Genomic DNA, 19,520 nt, shown 5'->3' with positions numbered 1-19,520 from the left:
ACTGAATTCTGAGAATAAAAGTCGGAATTGTAAACTATAAACTGAATTTCAAAAAAAAAGTTTATATCCCACAATTCTGACTTTTCTCTCAGAATTTTGAGTTTAAATCTCAGGATTGAAAGAAAAAAAGAATTGTGAAATAATTTGCAATTACAGTTTCTATTTTTATTTTTTATTTTTTAATTCTGTAGCTTCCATAGAAAACTGAATTTGTTCATTGATATTTTTAGAAAATTTGATCTAATGTGCTCATTTAAATGAAGTGCAGTTATTTGGCCAAAAGAAAACTCAAACCTCAAGTTTGTTTTGTTTTATACCTTATTTGTTTCTACATTATTAAGACTGATTATGACATAATTCTGATATGCTTTCAGTTTAATAAAATATGGTTATAAAAATGTAAAAATAATTGAGGGGGAAAAAAATCAGTCTGGACCCAGAACCAAAAAAATAAATCAATGGCAAAAATACTTTTCCCCCAACTTTCCAACAGTAATGCAACCAAAATGTCAGAAGGACATATCGAGGAGCTAAAAAATTCAATAAAGTTTTAAAAAATAACTCTTTGGTAAAAAGTTTGTTTGTGCAGCTTTTGATTGTAGTGTTTAAATACCATTTGTCCTTTTTTGGACTTCAAATAGAAACATTCTAGCAAAGTTTTTTTTGTTTAGCTGAATGACCAAACCATCATCTGGACCTAAAAGTGTCTGTGTGAAAGTGTTTTCAGGAGTGTTTAAAGGGACGTTTCGGAAGCTGGAGTTTTCCAGAAGAATTTGTTGTTCTCAGGGTCCAAATCAATTCTGATCTGAGGCACCATCTTCTTAAAGGGGTTTAAATCCTGACTAGGAGAAAGCACAAGAGAGAGCTGTTAGAGATGATTACAGAACACACAGCTCATAGACATGCATTATAATGCTAACTGATGGGTTTGCCAATGCATTTCAGTAATTTTACCAAAATTAAGACAAAAAAATAACATGGTAATGGTGGTTCCACCAGCTAGACCAGCACTAACCACCATAAAGCAGCCTGAGCCAGCATGGAATTCATGCTGATATAAGCTGGATAATTATAGACATGCATGTGCACACACATATTTACCTTGACACAGTCTTAGAAAGGAAAAAGTGCTTTCCATCAGTAGGGAGTGAGGAAGGACATGGGCTTTCCTATGAGAAACAAGCACGTGGTGTTAATATACATACATACATACAAAGCAGATTATCAAATCATCAAGGGTTAAAATAATATGTTATGATGCAGCTGAAAAGAAGAGTTGATTGGTTAGTGGTTAGAATTAGTAAAGAACAGGAAATGCAGAGATAAAAACCACCAGGTTAAAGTCAACACGAGATTCGGTGTTATTTGTTTTATTTTGCTATTATTTTTGTGATTTTAGGGTTGGTAAAATTTTTGAAAGAATCGCTTCTGCTCACCAAGGCTGCAATTATTAGACTAAAAATACAGAAAAATCAGTAATATTGTGAAATATTATTGCAATTTCTAATAACTGTTTTCTGTTTGAATATATTTTCAGATGTAATTTATTCCTGTGATGCAAAGCTGATTTTTCAGCATCATTACTCCAGTCTTCAGTGTCACATGATCCTGATGGAATAAAAATATTGCTTTTGTAAAATAAAGTCTTACTGAATGGCCGTCTGAAGGTTGTGAATAGGAATTGTTATTTAAACAATGTGCATTGTTTCTCCCACAAAAATCAACAAAAGAACTCGTTAATCGCTAAATCGCGTCAATATAGAGCAGAATAAATCCAGGTGAATCCAGAGATTGAGAAATAAGAGCGATCAATGACATCAGACAGAAAGCGAACTGGCTTTAAAGGCGGATCAAGTTATTTTGATAAAAGACAAACATTTGGAATGAATCATGCACGAAAAGACCAGAACCAGGAAAGTAAATAGGGTCCATTCTGATTGCATGTTGACTTTATTAATACATACAGCACACACAAAGTTGCAGCATATAGTGATTAAGCTTGTATTATCTGTTAAGAGCGGATTATTGATCCACACAGACCAGGAAACCAAGCAACACCATAAACAAAGAGAAAGACGGGATTCAGAGATGTTTTCTGGAGGAGCGCGTGAGGGAAGCCGGAAGAGGGGAGGGGGAGGCCATTATTAAAGTTGTTAGTAAGAGGACAGAGTGATGGCTGGAGCCCCTGCGTGTTTACTCACGGTCTGAGGGCTTCTCCCCCAGCACTGGCTCCTGTTGCATGGTCTCCATGGAGATCTTTATGCTGGGAACTTTCTCAATGGCTGGAAAATCCGACTGTAAACGCAGGGGTGGCACATTCTTACCACTGCAGCTTTAAGGAAATGCCCGGTTCTACCACACACACACAGAGAGTGAGAGACTCACGTCGTTCATGTCACTGTCAATGCTTCCTTTCTTCTTCTTCTTCTTCTTCTCATCCTCTTTCTTCTTCTTGTCTTTCTCGGGCATGACGTCATCCAGGTAACTGAGATCGTGCTGCGAGAACACGTAATCCATGGCCTTTCTCACGGCAACCAATGCAAGAATCTGGAAAAAAGAACAGAAAGAGATTTCCGATGTGTAGAAATTAACCTTGTAAAGCCTCACATATGAAATAATTGTCAGATAAAATTTTTTTTTGTTTTTAAATGGAAGAGTTTATAGAAACTTTAATAAGATATATATGCGTTTTGATTGTTATTTTTGATACATGATGTATGATGAGCTCATTTTTTTTCAGAGGCCCAAAACTGATGGAAAATATGTAATTTGAATGGTGTTTGTTATTTTTATAGTGTTAGATTATAAAGTATTATATAAAAGCATATACATATCAGTTGTCAATCTATATCTTCCAATTGGACAAAAATAAGATGAATATTCAATTAGTTTTTTATTATTTACATGCTTAGTTTTATGTTCAAAACATATAATGCAATGCAATATAATGAAGGTTACATTTTAATTTGTTTATTTCTGTAAGTTTTTGTATTGATATTCGAGTAAAGATATGTTGTTATTCTTATGTATACTTTCTAAAAATCAGAAAAGATTTCACAGCAAAAAGACACGTGAACCACAACCTAATTGATACTAATAAGGAGGATTTTTATGTTAATAAGTAGTATAATATCAATCAGATATAAGGGAGGCGTGTTGTTGGTTAGAGGGTTTTTTGAGATATTTTTTGATTGTTTTGGGTTTTTAGATATGTGTATAATTATGATAGTGGGAATTATAGGGTTAAAACATGAGTCTTGATTGTATCAAATATGATACTGTAGGAATTATAGGGTTAAAACATGAGTCTTGATGTTTTATTATACGTATTATACGATTATTTTAAGATTTTGATTGTACCAACTGAGTGCATTTTGTGTTTACAAATAAAAGACTCACCATCACAGGAAATATGATTGCTGCTACTGTTGACTTCAACACCCACAGGAGAGCCAAACACAGCACCTGTGACAGACACACACATTCATCATACATATACAGCACTAAAGCTATAGATGTGAGCCCTGTATGAGGCTGAGCATGTGACCACACACACACACACACACACACACACACACACACCTGTATGAAGGTGAAGAAGTGAACCCGTCTCAGCGGTACGTGTCTCAGGTAGATCAGATCTGGCTGGTGTTTTGCAGGCATCAACAAGAGCTGCAGACGATCCATAAACTACATAAACAAAAAAAAAACATTATTCATAGTTTATTTAAAGGCAGACATCCTGTTGTCACAAAAATGTAAAAAACCAAACAATATTCTAAAAATTAGGTGAAATAATTAACTATATTAAATTTTATTTAAATATTGAATGTTTAATAGAATTAATTTATTTTATAAAATAAATATATATATATTTAGTTTTGTGTATACTTCCATTACTTGAATTTATATTATATTATATTTTATATGTAAATATATATACAATATAAGAATATAAAATATAAAAAACATGAAATATATACATTTATATTATACATTATAATATAAATAATAATAATAAATACATACATAATAAAATAATACATTCTATTTATATTCTACTTTAAATAAAAATTATATTACATTGAAAATAATCAGTGAAAAAATTGAAATGCAAATGAAAACTTATTTCCATAGTGCAAAGTATTGAAAATATTCTTTAAAAAAATTTATAAAAATAAAACCACTAAAATAATCACATTCAAATATATATGTATTCTATTTAAACAATAAAAATGCAATTTAATATTTAATTTATTATTTCCTGTTGTCAGAAAAAAAATGCACATAATAAAAATATAATTTTTATATAATAAAAAAGACAAATATATTAAGTCTGATCACTTAGAAAGATGTAAAAGTCTCAGGATGACTTATGAGTCAAGGTTTAACAGCAAGCACAATTATTTAAGCACATTTTGATGCACAAATCTGTCCTGATGTGCTCTAGGTTTATCCAGGCATATTACACCATGAAGATCCTGCTTACACCTGATTTATCCCGATTTTCCTGAACTCAGATCAAGTTCTGGAATCATTCAGGTTCCCAGGCTCCAGTGGAGATCATGTAGACAGGAAGATTACAATCTCTTTCTGCAGAATAGTAACATGACACTCACAGCTGAGCTGCATGAACTCACCTGGACGCCGTTGAGAGAGGCGACACCCATGTAGAGGAACACGCCGTACAGGACGGGCATAGGGATGAACTGCAGAGATCAAACCAAACACACTCTATTATAGCATTATATCAATAATAACGCTTCAGTTTGTCTTCAAACACATAAAGCAATATGTACACACATACAGAATCAAAGGTTGCACAAAGACAAAAGCTGTACCCACCAAACACACCCCAAATCCAACCTTGTCAACATAATATGCTCCAAAGGAGGAGATTTGAGCAATGCAAACAGCTTATAATGAAACGGAATTTGTGTTATTGACAAAAAGCACACAGAAATGAAAGCCTCTGTCTTATTTTACATCCTGGTATGAGTTTTTTTCCCCATTCACATGTCAAAGTCCTTTACCAAACTGTTATGTTTACAAGGTACGTGTCCAGTAGGGGGCAGTAAATGCACTAACCAGTGAAAAAGTACACAATTATACATGGTTTATTGGGCTTTTAGACATGTATCTCAATTATACCATGGTGCCTTGGATTACCAACATATATAAAAACGAACTGTGCCAGTACCATGGTACAGTGTTAGTAATACCACAATAAAGATAATATTTATTAATAATTTATAAATGTATAAATAATGCACATTCATGGATGGATGGAACACTTTTTACTTTTTGTGCTTTTTGTATTCAGATAATCTAGCAGTCATTTTAAACTTTGTTTTTCTTTCAGAAATGAATTCAAGAAATCAAGTTTCATGGAGTTGTAGATATACTGCTATATAAATATAAGCCCTATATTTATTTACATTTATAAACCCTATATTCAATTCACTTAAGAAAAGCTTTAAACACCCTAACATTTTGTAGACACAACTGATATTTTCTCAAATACTCTTCTGTTTACATCACAGATATGAATTATGATCCTGTTATTTACAAGCCAGAGTCATGAGTCATTCATATTTGTGGTCTGTTTTCCCAGAAGGAAAAGAAACTGATAAATATGTGTATATGTGCTAAAAAGCATATTTTGTCAACTTTTAGCAGCGCACATGAACTCAAAGCAAACACACATGCATTAAGCAACATTCGGTCTTATTCTCCAGGACAAAGATGAGTTTTAGTCTGCAAAAGGACAGTGTAGATAGAGTTGAATAAATATGAAAGAACAAACCTTCAGAATGGGGGCCATGAAGACCGACAGACCCGTCAAAATAAACACCATTGTTCCTGTGACTCTCTGCTCCCTGCATGAGAAAGAATCGACGACGCAAGCATGAGCCACAGTCTGGTGAACGTGACACAATAAAGCCACACATAACTGGTGATAAACTGATATATCTGATCATTTATTTGAGTCATTTTGGGATTATTAGCACTACTGTATGTCTGCTTGACTGATAAAACATGAGAGTTACACCCTCCTCAGTTCCACCGACAGCCTCGTCAACGGATAATAAATACTAATGGATGATAAACTACTTCTGCTTTGCATTTTATTGATGAATTTTGAGTAAATACTGTGCAAAATAGGTGTTTATCTCACGTGATGTCATTAGATTGTACAGTGTACATACATTGGCATTATATTGACATTTACATCAGTGTTATTTTAGTATCACTGATATACGATTATAATTTTTATTAATATTTTGAATGATTTATTTTTTTATTAGCAGTTTTTAATGCATTTTAGTTGAAGTTTTAGTAATTTTGTTGTGTTTTGTCTTCTTTATTAGTTTTTTTTATTTAATTTTTAATTTGTTAATTTTAGTTTATTTAGTTTGTTATTTTGGTAACCCTTTACAGTAAGATCTCATTTGGTAACATTAGTTAATGCATTAACTAACACGAATTAACAATGAAAAATATATTTATTATTAACTTTAACGTTCATGTTAGTTTAAAGGACATTAATGTTAACAGATAAAACTTTTGATTTTAATAATGTATGTCAGTGTTGAACCTAACATAAACTAATATTAATAAATGCTGTGTAAGTATAGTTCATGTTAACTAATATAGTTAAATAATGTTAACAAATAAAACCTTATTGTAAATTGTTACCATTAATTTAGTACGTCAAGTTAAAAATAATCAAAAGTCAGCAGCATAGAAGTTTTTTTTATATTTTATTAAAAAATTACATTATGGAACATTATGGATTATGCATTATATCATCCACATTCTATGTAGATATTGAAATCAGGGATATAAAAATCGATCCATCTTTACACATTATGCTGGTTGTTTATGGTCTATCTATTCACATTGTGCTGCATAGCCACGCCCACAGTAGAATCTCATTGGTCAAAAATGCTGCACCACACAATGGTATATTAAACTTGTTTAATTGATTGTCTTTTTTTTTAGCAAGGACTGACACTTTGATGCTGTAATCAAGTTTTTCCTAGTTACAATACAATTTAGAGCGATTTAAGCGAAGTTTTCCTCATGATTTCAATGCATTTTGACTTTTCCCCTCACCTGACTCCAAGGAATTTGGGCTGTTCTCCGGGTGCCGAGGTCTCGGTTTCCATCTTGAGGGAGTCTATGTGTGCGATGGAGATGACGGTTGCTGCCACGTACCACGGCAGACCCATGAACGAACACACGATCATGAGAACGGAGACCCAGAACAGGTCCAGATGATACCCGGCTCCCTTCTGCACTCAGGGCGAGAAAAATAACACTTGTTACCTGTAATAAATGATCAGTTCTCTATATAAAGCACAGCATTGTGTGTTAGAGATCTAAGTCCTGTCTCGACTGAAGCAGTAGCAGTGGTTAGCGTGCAGCAGTGTAATCCTCTGACCATAATCCCTCATAATATTCCACATCAGCCCCGGAGTTTGTGAGGCATGTCCACATCAGCCGTTTGTACCTTGAGCTTGTGCTCCTTGCGGTTGACGATGACCGCTGTGATCTGCTGGTCCATGAAGAGGAGGATGGTGACCAGGAGAGCAGGTAAGAGTGACGCCAGGTAAACCCACCAGGGGTTTCCTCCAAACGGTGGAACAAACCAGCCACGATTTGGACTCGTCGGCTATTTAGGGTAGAAAAATACAGGATAATTAGACATTTAAATCAAATAAAAAAACAACATATATTCATTACACTTATTTGTATTTTGAATGTAATATTTTATAATATATTTGATTTTAAAAAAAAAAAAGTATTATACATATTTTATTATATATGTGTAAGTATTTTTAATGATGTTTTATTTCAGATTTAATTTTAGTTAGCTAATAATAATGTTTTTGGTCATTTTTATTTTTGTGTTTATATATATGTGTAATTTTTTTTTATATATAAATTACACACATATTTTATATTTTATACAACATATATGTTACAGTATATACAGCCAAAGCAACATTTATTAGAGTTATTTCGCTATAGTTTAGAAAATGGTAAGAACTCAAGAGTTAAACTGTGTCAGAACAAATTCATCTTGATAATGTCAGATAACAATTAAGCAAAACATGGTCAAGTTAAAGTGTCTGAATAAATTTTGTTCCCAAATTTTTAGCAGTTTTACTGGTAGTCCACTGTCTGAAGAATTTTTGGGTATAATATGTCACAGTTTACTTTATTTTGCTATCCTCATTTACATAAATAAACTATAGTGTCTTGCACCCACTAGTAAACAAAAAATATAAAAAATTATATCTGGTGTCTGAATCATTTTTTGTTTGACTGTACATATATGCATTTTACATATATTTATGTTAAGTATTTAAATATATTTTTTTTTAAATATCTTTATATTTATTTATATATTCAAATGAATAAATACGCAGTATACAATATTTAATTTAATACAATGTTATATATATATTTACTGTGTAAATTCAACTTTTTTTAGCATGACAAGAGTGGCACTTAATAATAACTTTCATCAGCAAACATTATATAAATTTATACACATTATGTAGTTTATCTACATTCAAACAGAAATATGAGCATCATAATTACATTTGAAACGAAATGATCTATTGATCTGTTATATATTATATCATCTATGATGGTTTGTTAGCATTAATAATGAAAGTTATATTGATTCAACTTGTGCCAATACAGATTTTGCTTTAACAATACAAGCACTGGATTCTCACTGGACGTACAGTTGTGTCTGTTTGTGACACACACACACACACACACACACACACACACACACACACGTATTAGAGGTTTCAAGTGTCAGACTTCAGTGAGTGGTTTGAAGTTATAATATGGTGCTATTAAAGGATTACTGTAACATAGATGTTCCCTCACAAAGACATTAAACCCACTCAACACACACATACACACCTTGAATTCACTTGGCACTATTAGTTTGGGTGTATCCACACCGACCAGCGCGTCCACACCACAGAAGATCAAAATGGCCAGAATAATGGCAAAATCACTGATCAGTTTGCGGACCTGCGAAATATAAAAAATCATTCAGCATATGAATTCACATTAACAGTTCAAATTGTTCAGATTATGAACAAATAACACAGCATCAACATTTTATGTTTATTTTATTATTTCTATTAGGTTTCTCAACTAAAATAAAAAATTTACTTTTAAATATGAAGATATTTTCTTGGAAAACAATTATTAATGTTAATGTATTACTATTATTATATTAATAAAATAATTACATAAATAAACAGCATGTATAGTAATTATACAAAATGGGAATTATATGATTTATAACAAAAGAGCTATAACAAAATGTACAAATTTGCACGAAAAAAAACATTAGTTAGTTGTTAATGCAATACTCAATCACAAATCAAACAAAATATTTGAATCAATATTTTTTTTAAAGATTTAATTGCTATAATTTATAATATAAATGCATAAAGAGAAAGTGAAATTTTTTAGATGCAGTCACCATCTCTTTTACTTTTTCCATCTTTTTATTTTTTTGTAGTTCACTTACAATCAAAATAAAAACATTTTACTTGAATAATGTGCATATAAGATATACAATCAAAAAGAAAAAAAAGAAAAATGGAAAAATAAAATCAAATAAAATGTGATTAATATGATTTATAACAAAACAGTTATAACAACTAAAATGTATGTAAAAAAAATGTCATACAGGATAGATGCATTTTTCATGTATATAAAAAAAAGAGGATGTAAAAATGTATAAATCAAAAATGCCTAATAAAGAAAAGCTCATTAGTAAACTGTATGTTTTGCTGTTAAATGCAATATTCAACAATCAAAATCAAAAACAAATACATCACCACTAGAAATGAAAGTGAAAACAATAATCTTTAAATCTGTAATCTCTAATTAGTGGAGATTAATGGAGATTTATGATGTTTTAATGAGTGCAGATTGGTAATACGCTACTGCATTTTTGGACGGATTTTCAATTACAGCTGCCAAACCAAAAGACACTTTAATTCAGAAGCAATGAGTTTCAGATTGAAGCTTAAAGTCTGTCTGTGTGTGTGTGTGTGTGTGTGTGTGTGTGTGTGTGTGTGTGTGTGTGTTTGTGTGTGTGTGTGTGTGTGTGTGTGTGTGTGTGTGTGTGTGTGTGTGTGTGTGTGTGTGTGAGCGTGTTTATGTGGTGTTGTGTTATGAGGACACAAATTTGTATAATGACATGTGTGGGTGTGACATGTGTGTGTGAGTGTGTTACAATGAGGAGGGTGATTTATGAGGACATTTTCAGTGTCCCCGGAATTCAAAACGCTTATAAATCATTCAGAATGAGTTTTTGGTTTTTTTGAAAATCCAAAAATGCACAAAGTTTCCTGTGTGGTGTTAGGGTTAGCTGTAGGGTTGGGGTAGGGCAATAGAAAATGTGTGTGTGTTTGTACAGAATAAAAACCATTACGCCTATGGAGAGTCCCCGTAAACCACATATACCAACATGTGTGAGTGAGTGTGTGTGTGTGTGTGTGTGTGTGTGTGTGTGAGTGAGTGAGTGTGGGCACAGTGTCCAAGTCCTGTGAGGATGAATATTCTCTTGAGTATAGCATAAGCCAGTTAAGATCCTCATTAATGAGTGAGGATGACCGTGTGTGTGTGTGTGTGTGTGTGTGTGTGTGTGTGTGTTTGTGTACCGTAGTTGGGAAAAATCGGCTGGTTTTGAACTTCTTCAGACCCATGGAGCAGGTGTATGTCCCGAAGAACAGGATGAAGGACATCAGTGTGATATCAGGGACGTATTCACACGCCGAGCCCACCAGCTGACCGCCCCACTCCAAACACTCAGAGCGCGTCAAAGACGCCCAGGTCGCGTTCAGATGTTGCTGCACAAACAGAAACATGAACAATTATCCTCATTCATATCAATAAAAAACGTTTTAGTCTTTTTTAAAGATCATATGTGTTGTATATGTGCAGTAACTTGTCAAAAATGTCAGTTTTTAATTTATCTGAGTGTACTGATGCATTGTGGGTATCTTAATAATTGAATAATGGTCAACACAAACACACAGAGCATCTACCTGTCCTGTGCTGTTCATCAGGGCCTCCATTTTCTCCATGTACAGAGCTGACATGTTGCCTTTGAATCAAAGACACAAAACATGAGTTTAGTTTTATATTTAACCTGATGTTGAATATCAGCTTCTCACTCACTCCTTTTCTTGATCACTATTATGTTCTGTTTTCTAATTAGAATATACAAGTCGTGTGCAAAACTGAAAGAAAATGTAAAAAATTCAAAGTAACAATTTGTCATTTGGGTAAAAAGAAAAAACAAAAAAAACTTTTAAATATCACAACATTTTCTCTGAAAGTATTAATGTTAATATATTACTATTAGTATATTAATACATTTATTTAAATAAATAAATAGCATGTGTATTAATTATAAAAATGTGAACTATACGATTTGAATTACAAAATGTTAAATATTTAAACAAAGTAACAATTTGTCAATGGCGTTAATTTTTTAAAACATAATATTATCTCTAAAACAATTCTTAATGTTGATATATTACTATTAGTATGTTATTATATTTATAAAAATAAATAAACAAATTAAGACAGATAAGAAAGAAAAAAGAAAGAAAGAAAACATAGCACGTATAATAATAATAAAAAATGTGAATTATATATTTTTTATTATATGTTGTAAATTTTTTAAAGTAAGTATTTGTTTGTAGTCAGTAAAAAAAAAATATATATTTTGATATTTTTCTCTGATATATATTTCTCTGAAAACAAGTATTTATGTTACTATATTACTATTATTACAAAAATAGAAAAACAAAAATAAATATATAAATAGCATGTATACAAATTAAAATAACTGAATAACTGAAAATGTACCAGTCTCCGATTAAAAGCGCCTAACGAAGAAAAGCACATCAGAAAACTCTACTGTATGTTGCAGTGTTAAATGCAACATTAAATAACCAGAAATCAAACACAAAACATTTTCTTTATGAGTATTATGTTGTTTTCTAATAAGAATATCAAAATCATGTGCATAATTGAAAGAAAATGTAAGACATTCAAACAAAATAACTTGTCGCGACAATTTTTTTTTAAAATATTAAGATATTTTCTCTGAATACAAGCAATAATGTTAATATAGTATTATAATTTTAATATATTAATAATAATAACATGAATAAAAATGTACAAGATTATATAAAACTGATTATTTTTGGCACAAACACTTTTCTATCTGACTGTCTTCTTCACTCAGTCATCGTCTCACCGTCTGGAGGACTGCAGTGGCATCCGTACTGCGTGACCAGGTCCATGTTAAAGTCTGTGTTGATTGGATGATAGTGAGCCAGTTTGAGCATTTTCTTAAAGGCGTCGTAGATGAAGATGAAGCTGATGAGAGCAGAAAACCCTTCCTCTGTGAAGCGGGTGAAGTACTGCACCAGGAAACTGGCGTCTGTGGCGACCAGGACCAGACACAAGAAAGCAGACCACAGACCGATCCACAGCCGGAACTCCAGATAGTCGAACTGATTATCCCTGAACCAATCAGAGAAACACACATCACCGTTACCCACGAAGCAATCAACCCATGACAAGATAGGGAAAATAGGTTTGAAATGTCATACTATCCACTGGTTTTGAAACAAAGTTGCAAACAGTATGCATACTGAGTATGCAAATTTTCTTTTTGCATAGATTACCTGGATGCCCTTTTTTTTTTTTACTCAAAACATTTAACATGTACCACAGATAATACCCATAATACAATGCTCTACTGAAATCAATAATATGTGACCCTAGACATTTTTTATTATGCAAGAGGTTTAATATGTAGCACGACAGATATTTATGATAATATGGTTTTAGTTTTGATTCATCAGAGTTTAAATGTCATTACGATTTGTGACCATGGACCAAAAAAACATGGTTAATTTTTATTGAGAAAATCGCCTTTAAATTTGTCCAAATGAAGTTCTTAGCCAAGCATATTACTAATCAAAAATTAAGTTTTAATATATTTACAGTAGGAAATTTACAAAATATCTTCATGGAAGATTATCTTTAATTAATAACCTAATGATTTTGGGCATAAAAGAAAAAATTGGCCATTTTGGACCTACACATTTATATGCTACCAAAATATACCCCCTAATGACTTTTGGCATAAAAGAAAAATCTATCATTTTGACCTAAACAATGTATTTTTGGCCATTGCTACAGCGGAGACATTTAACTATATTATATTATTATATAATAACTATATTATATTATTTATGGTCCTATACAGTTTATTGTTATAATTTCCAAAAGACATTTTTCTTATGCTCCTTGTGTTACAGAATGAATCCAGTCTTTATTGATTAGAAAGTACTAATTGTGTTAGCATGTTAGATCTGATTCATCTAATATATTACATGTATATTACATCCATTCTAGACTCAGCGCTTTAGATGGAAACCCTCAGCGAAGCTGAACTGATACACACTAGCAGAAGCAGACATGAAATCTGACTCAATTATTCATAATGGAACATAAACACAGAAACTTGAAACCTCAAAGACAGAGAGAGAGAGAGAGAGAGAGAGAGAGAAATGTATTCATGCACACACACACACACACACACAGATGAGACCTTGGAGGAAACGGGACAACAATAAGATGCATCTTGATTCCAGATAACTCAGAACATATTGTGCTTCTGATGGCACACAACTACAAGAGTTCCTGGGAATGCTGCTTGTTTTGGTCAAACTACATATGACACATCACATAGACTTCCTTCACCAGCTATTAACACTTAATAAATATAAAATGTGTAATGTATATATATATATATATATATATATATATATATATATATATATGTATATATATATTACACATTTTATATTTCACCACATATCACATTTTGTCTAACAAATACTTCTAACAAAATCATCCCGCTGATAGCTTGCTGTTGTATTCTGAACTTATGTGCCATGCTTTTGTATGTATCTGTGTGTACATGACACCCACTTGCTGAAGTTAAAGAGCAGTCGCTCAAAGACGAGGACGGGTCCCGTGCTGCTCAGGATAGTCAGAGGTTGACCCGCAAACAGACAGAATACAGCACCAGCCAACGCCGTCCCGACAAAACTCTCCAACACACCCTGCACAGAAAGACAAAAACACAGATGTCAAGCGGAAAAACTAAAGCAAAGGTAGTGTATTTGAAGGCACTAAAGCGGGAACTCTTATCAGATTTGAGCCCATATGTGACGGCAGCTGCTTCTTGACGAGCACATTTCTGCCTGACAGTCAGATCTTAAAGCGCTTATTCAGACAAATGCCTGTTTCCAACACAAATGCCTGGAGTTTTCTCAAGTAAGCATCACTGTTCCATTTGCTCATATTATGGGTTAGTGATATGAACAAACCTCTAACTGTTAAACTTAAGTGTGTAACTCACATACAGTAAGAAAATCGATGGAAAAGACATTTTCTGTTAAGTTTATGGATATTTCCTTTGAGCCTCAAACACAACACAATACGATGTATAATTAAAATCACGAGTGAAAAACCTGTAAAACAATTAATATGGAAAATCCCTTCATATTAACACAGTACATTGGGCCCTATTTTTACTGACTTTTTTAATGGTATAATGCATTATTACTATTATTATTATTAATAGAAGTAATATAAACAATAATAATAATTGACTTAATATTATAATTAATAATAATAACACATGTAAATTATATAATAAATAGCAATTAATTAATTATTATTATTATTATTATACTGTTGTTTTATTTTAATACATTTAATTTTTATTCATTTAGTGAACATGCTGATAAACAGCCTACAAATGGATGGGAAATTTATTAATTTTGATTATTATTAATGTGTTTATTGTATTCATTAATTTATTGTATTAATTTAGAATATTCATAATAATAATAATAGTAATAATAATGCATTTAAAAGTAAATAATAATAATAATCTAATAATAATAATAATAATAATAATAATAAATAGTAATAATAATGCATTTAAAAGTAAATAATAATAATAATCTATTATATTTTATTGCCATTATTATTATTATTTTATTTTTATTATTAAACTTTTTATTGTTTATTATTAATGCAATAATTCATTGAAATGATATATTTAAATAGGACATAAATAATAATAATTTATCTAAACAGTAAATAATAATAATAATAATAATACTTAAAGTAATTGCTTGTTATCATTTGATTAATTCATTATTAATTATTGAATTAATAATGAATTGTACTCTCTGTACTGTTTCATACACACAATAGGTCTAACTAATAAATGGTAATGATTTTACAATATTTTTTACCATTTCTCGACTTTACCAAAACTCAAGGCTTGATAGTTTTGGTAAAGTTATCACAGCATATATAATTGTTGTGCATTTGTGTTTACATGTTCAATTTATTTACATATTTTCATCTTTAATGTTTTTTAAACACAAGACAAGAATAACATAAATAAAAAAATCACCAACTTGCAACCTTCACCTGAAGCTTTAATATCTGAGGCAGGCTTTGTAGGTAAAGGCCAGAGGTCATGAGAAGGATTCCCTTAGAGGGATTTTTCCGAAGTGATTTCATGTGTGTGTTAGTGTGTGTGTGTGTGTGTACTCGTGTGTAATCTGAGGATATTTATAGCTGATCCTCCTTAGCCTGCGCCATATTCATGCACTGCTAAATATATGCGCAAACTCTCAGTCACTGCACATGTCTGAAAGCACAACACACAATCCTGACACTATTTATACACACAGTTGTTCAAAGAAAAGTCCCTCTCAGTATAGCACGGATCAAATCCCAACATGCAACATGTACATGTTTCCAAACAGCTGATCTAGGAGACACATGACATATATTTGACGTGACATGTTTAATAATCAAGTAGCTATCTGTGGCTTTCAAATCCCCGGAGCCGTAAACACAATGTCAGCCAAATTTTATTTTCAGGAGCTCCTGAAGAATCCTAGCTGAGCCAAACGGTCTGACACTAGTTCAGTACAAACTCAAAAAGACTTGAAGCATCAAACCTGCATGTTGTCAGTGGCGTCTCCCAGCAGCCCCCCGAAGGTGATGGCATTTGTGACGGTTCCCAGGTAAATGAACAGGATGGCAGACAGAGACTGAATGTTGAGAGCGTCATAAAAGTCGCTCGCGTAAAACGGGAGCTTCCTCTTGACGTCCAGAACGAGGCCGCCGCAAAACCTAAGAGAGAAAGAGATTGTTTTCTTACTGAAAAATGTTTTGGCAGGTAACCAAAAAAAAAACATTTGTTTTTTTCCTACACAATCATCATGGAAGCCCATTTCTGCCACTAATTTAAGGTAAAACAAGGTAACTGCAACTTTCTTACTGACTTTTCTTCTGCAGGAATTGCGAGTTCATATCTCACAATTCTAACTTTATAACACGCAATTGCAAGATATAATGTCAAAGTTGGAAGAAAGAATTGACTTTATTTCTCAGAATCCGAGAAAAAAGTCAGAATTCCGAGTTTTTATCAAACAATTCGGAGAAAAAAAAAAATGTCAGAATTGTGAGATAAAAAGTAGCAATTGCCTTTTTTTTATTTTGTATTTAGTGGTGGAAATGGGCTTTCCATACAATCGTTCAAAATACAATCTTTTATTCAGCAAAATCATATTAAATGGATCAAAAGTATTTATTAATTTGGTTAATTATTTTATTGAATTTTTTAATGTTTAAGGTGAATTCTTTTTTGATGTTTATGTTGGTTTATTTATAGTGGTTTATATTTTTAGAAGAATTGTGTGGACAAAACATGTTTTTGAGCACCCCCAAATCAGTATATTAGAAAAATTTTTGAAATCATGTGACACAGACTAGAGTAATGATGCTGAAAATTCAGCTTTGATCACAGGAATAAAATTACAGTTTAGAACTATATTCAAACAGAAAAACAGTTTAACGATATTTTGACAATTTAAAGTTTTTACTAATTTTTGGCAAATAAATGCACTGGTAGTACAGAGAGAAAATGGAGTATTCTTTTTTCGGAGGAAACTTATTTGAGTTATATGAGGTAAATTACAAAATCTTTCCAATCCCACGTGTATACATAAAATTATTTAAACTGCTAATTGTAGTAAACTAAGTTGTGCTAATTGTTAAACTACTGTAAGTACTCACATGTATTTTTGCTTGTTAATTTAATGTTCTTCCGGTAAATTTTGGTTAATGCCGAAGCGTGTTGGCCTCCCATCATGAGGAGCTCCGCCGTTCATCTGAAGACCTTCCCCTCCAGCAATAAAGTTTTTACTAAAAACACACACAAATCAACTAAGTTTGATTGTTTTTTCTTTTAATATGATCTAATTTGATGGCGCTGATTTAAAAAATCAACAAAACAAAAGCAGTCAAATGTTTTGGTTTTAATGACAAAATGAAGTACTGTATGTATTGCAATGAAGTGGAAATCAGAATTAGGCATAAAATAATTTCTTCAGAACCATTTATTGATGTGAAAATCCTGAAATTGAACAAAGAATTGTAATCTGGCTCAGATTCAGACAGGAATCATGTCTCTGTATCAGTTTTTCTGCTGATTAAGGGATAAAACAAGACTTCTTCACCTTACAAATGGTTGTCAAAAGCAAAAATGTCACAAAATGCATCCTATTTTGTGAGAAAGACTGACATGCTCAAGCAAAACAGACACTATTTTTGGATCCAGAGCTTTAAAATTAGTAACAAGCAAGTATTGGATTTCATTCAGCACATACACTGCAGGGCGGTGGTGTAATGTAAGTACCGTTTCTCTGCAGACGGGATGGATTTAGGAGGTTCAATCCTGATATCAGGGTCCCATTCTCCTGGAGGAAGCACAATGACTTCATCCAGGAACTCATCAATGCCTGCCAGCAGGTCACCGCGGCCTTTTGCTTTATAAGCTATGTCATGAAACACCTGCAGGAGCCGAAAGCACACAGCGTTAGGCCACAGTTCAGCCAATGTCACCAGAGGAACACTAAACACTGTTAGCATGCAAATAATCACACCTCATCAGACATGAGCGTGGCGATGGCACGTCCGATCTCATGGTATGATTTGGCCTTTCCTTTGGGCCCCAGCAGAATAAAAAGGAAGCTACAAATACAAATAGATACTGTTATTACTATAGTAATGGATTTATGAGTTGAACAGCTTTAAAGGAATAGTTCACCCAAAAATTATAATTTACTGAAAATGTACTGACGCTCAGGCCATTGAAGATGTAGATGAGTTTTTTTTGTTTTTCATCAGATTTGGATAAATTAGCATCACATCACTTTCTCACCAGTGGATCCTCTGCAGTGAATGGGTGCCGTCAGAATGAGAGTCCAAACAGCTGATAAAAACATCACAATAATCCACACCGCTCCAGTCCATCAATTAAAAAAAGTTTAAAAGCCGCGTGTTTGTAAGAAACAAATCAATCATTAAAGTGTTTTTAACTTCAAAACATTGCTTCCTGCTAAAATACACGTCATCGACTGATAATATTGCTTTCTCTATTGAAAAAGTCGTCTCATCTGAATCAAGAGAGAAATATGCAAAGGATCAAGCACCATTTACAAGGCAAAAACAGTCCAAAACAGTTGCAAATACAACTATGTCAGAGTATTTTGATGTGAGAGGACAACAGGAGATGGACTTTTTCCCTGGAGGAAGCATTGTTATGGATTATGGACTATGTTTTGGACAGAAGTGATGGTTTGAAGTTAAAAGCTTCCTAATGAAGGATTTGTTTCTTACAAACACACAGCTTTTTACTTAACAAGACGTTAACTGATGGACTGGAGTGGTGTGGATTACTTGTGGATTATTGTGATGTTTTTATCAGCTGTTTGGTCTCTCATTCTGACGGCACCCATTCACTGCAGAGGATCCATTGGTGAGAAAGTGATGGAATGCTATATTCCTCCAAATCTGATGAAGAAACAAAAACCCATCTACATCTTGGATGGCATGAGGGTAAGAGTGCTTTTCTGTAAATTTAAATTTTTGGGTGAACTATTCCTTTAATGAGAGTGAGCATGTTACCGTGTGGGAACAGGAACCTCGGTGAGTCCTCCTAACATGACGGACTGCTGTAGACGCACAAACGCCACGAAGGGAGAGTCCAGAAAGTCCACCTCGCCGACCAGCACGTTTGACGCCTCTGCATCCCGAGGAACCTTCTTCATGAACTTATTATTCAACTAGAAAGAGAAACCATAAGAAAAAGACAGAGATTTTTCACTAAATTAACTTGGTTAATAACAGGACAATAAATTGCTTGTGATGTTACTCATTGTTAAATCACTTTGGACAAAAGAATCTGCTAAAAGACTAAATGTAAATGCTATAAAACAATGACACAACAGCTATAAAAAGATAAACAAATCATCGGAATAAACAAATTGAAATATTTAATATAG

At 32.6% G+C, this 19,520-nt stretch overlaps 1 protein-coding gene across 1 annotated transcript in view; it reads right to left on the bottom strand.

The window, feature by feature from the left end:
• Positions 1 to 2,193: 2,193 nt before the first annotated feature.
• slc4a4b (solute carrier family 4 member 4b) overlaps positions 2,194 to 19,520 on the bottom strand; it is a 41,383-nt gene continuing 24,056 nt past the window's right edge. Inside the window, exons 8-26 of the mRNA XM_042711401.1 lie at positions 19,144 to 19,301; positions 18,120 to 18,207; positions 17,873 to 18,027; positions 17,303 to 17,379; positions 16,458 to 16,464; positions 16,131 to 16,305; positions 14,071 to 14,204; positions 12,323 to 12,591; positions 11,100 to 11,158; positions 10,713 to 10,901; positions 8,950 to 9,063; positions 7,517 to 7,678; positions 7,120 to 7,298; positions 5,807 to 5,879; positions 4,641 to 4,709; positions 3,583 to 3,690; positions 3,400 to 3,465; positions 2,386 to 2,547; positions 2,194 to 2,295 (exon numbers count right to left, since the gene is read on the bottom strand). Coding sequence (XP_042567335.1) covers positions 2,194 to 2,295; positions 2,386 to 2,547; positions 3,400 to 3,465; positions 3,583 to 3,690; positions 4,641 to 4,709; positions 5,807 to 5,879; positions 7,120 to 7,298; positions 7,517 to 7,678; positions 8,950 to 9,063; positions 10,713 to 10,901; positions 11,100 to 11,158; positions 12,323 to 12,591; positions 14,071 to 14,204; positions 16,131 to 16,305; positions 16,458 to 16,464; positions 17,303 to 17,379; positions 17,873 to 18,027; positions 18,120 to 18,207; positions 19,144 to 19,301 — 2,346 coding nt within the window. The remainder of the gene's footprint in view (positions 2,296 to 2,385; positions 2,548 to 3,399; positions 3,466 to 3,582; positions 3,691 to 4,640; positions 4,710 to 5,806; positions 5,880 to 7,119; positions 7,299 to 7,516; positions 7,679 to 8,949; positions 9,064 to 10,712; positions 10,902 to 11,099; positions 11,159 to 12,322; positions 12,592 to 14,070; positions 14,205 to 16,130; positions 16,306 to 16,457; positions 16,465 to 17,302; positions 17,380 to 17,872; positions 18,028 to 18,119; positions 18,208 to 19,143; positions 19,302 to 19,520) is intronic.

The sequence above is a fragment of the Cyprinus carpio genome, chromosome A21 (genome assembly GCF_018340385.1).
Source record: "Cyprinus carpio isolate SPL01 chromosome A21, ASM1834038v1, whole genome shotgun sequence".
Classification (NCBI taxonomy): domain Eukaryota; kingdom Metazoa; phylum Chordata; class Actinopteri; order Cypriniformes; family Cyprinidae; genus Cyprinus; species Cyprinus carpio.
This window is presented reverse-complemented; position numbering and strand designations above follow the sequence as displayed.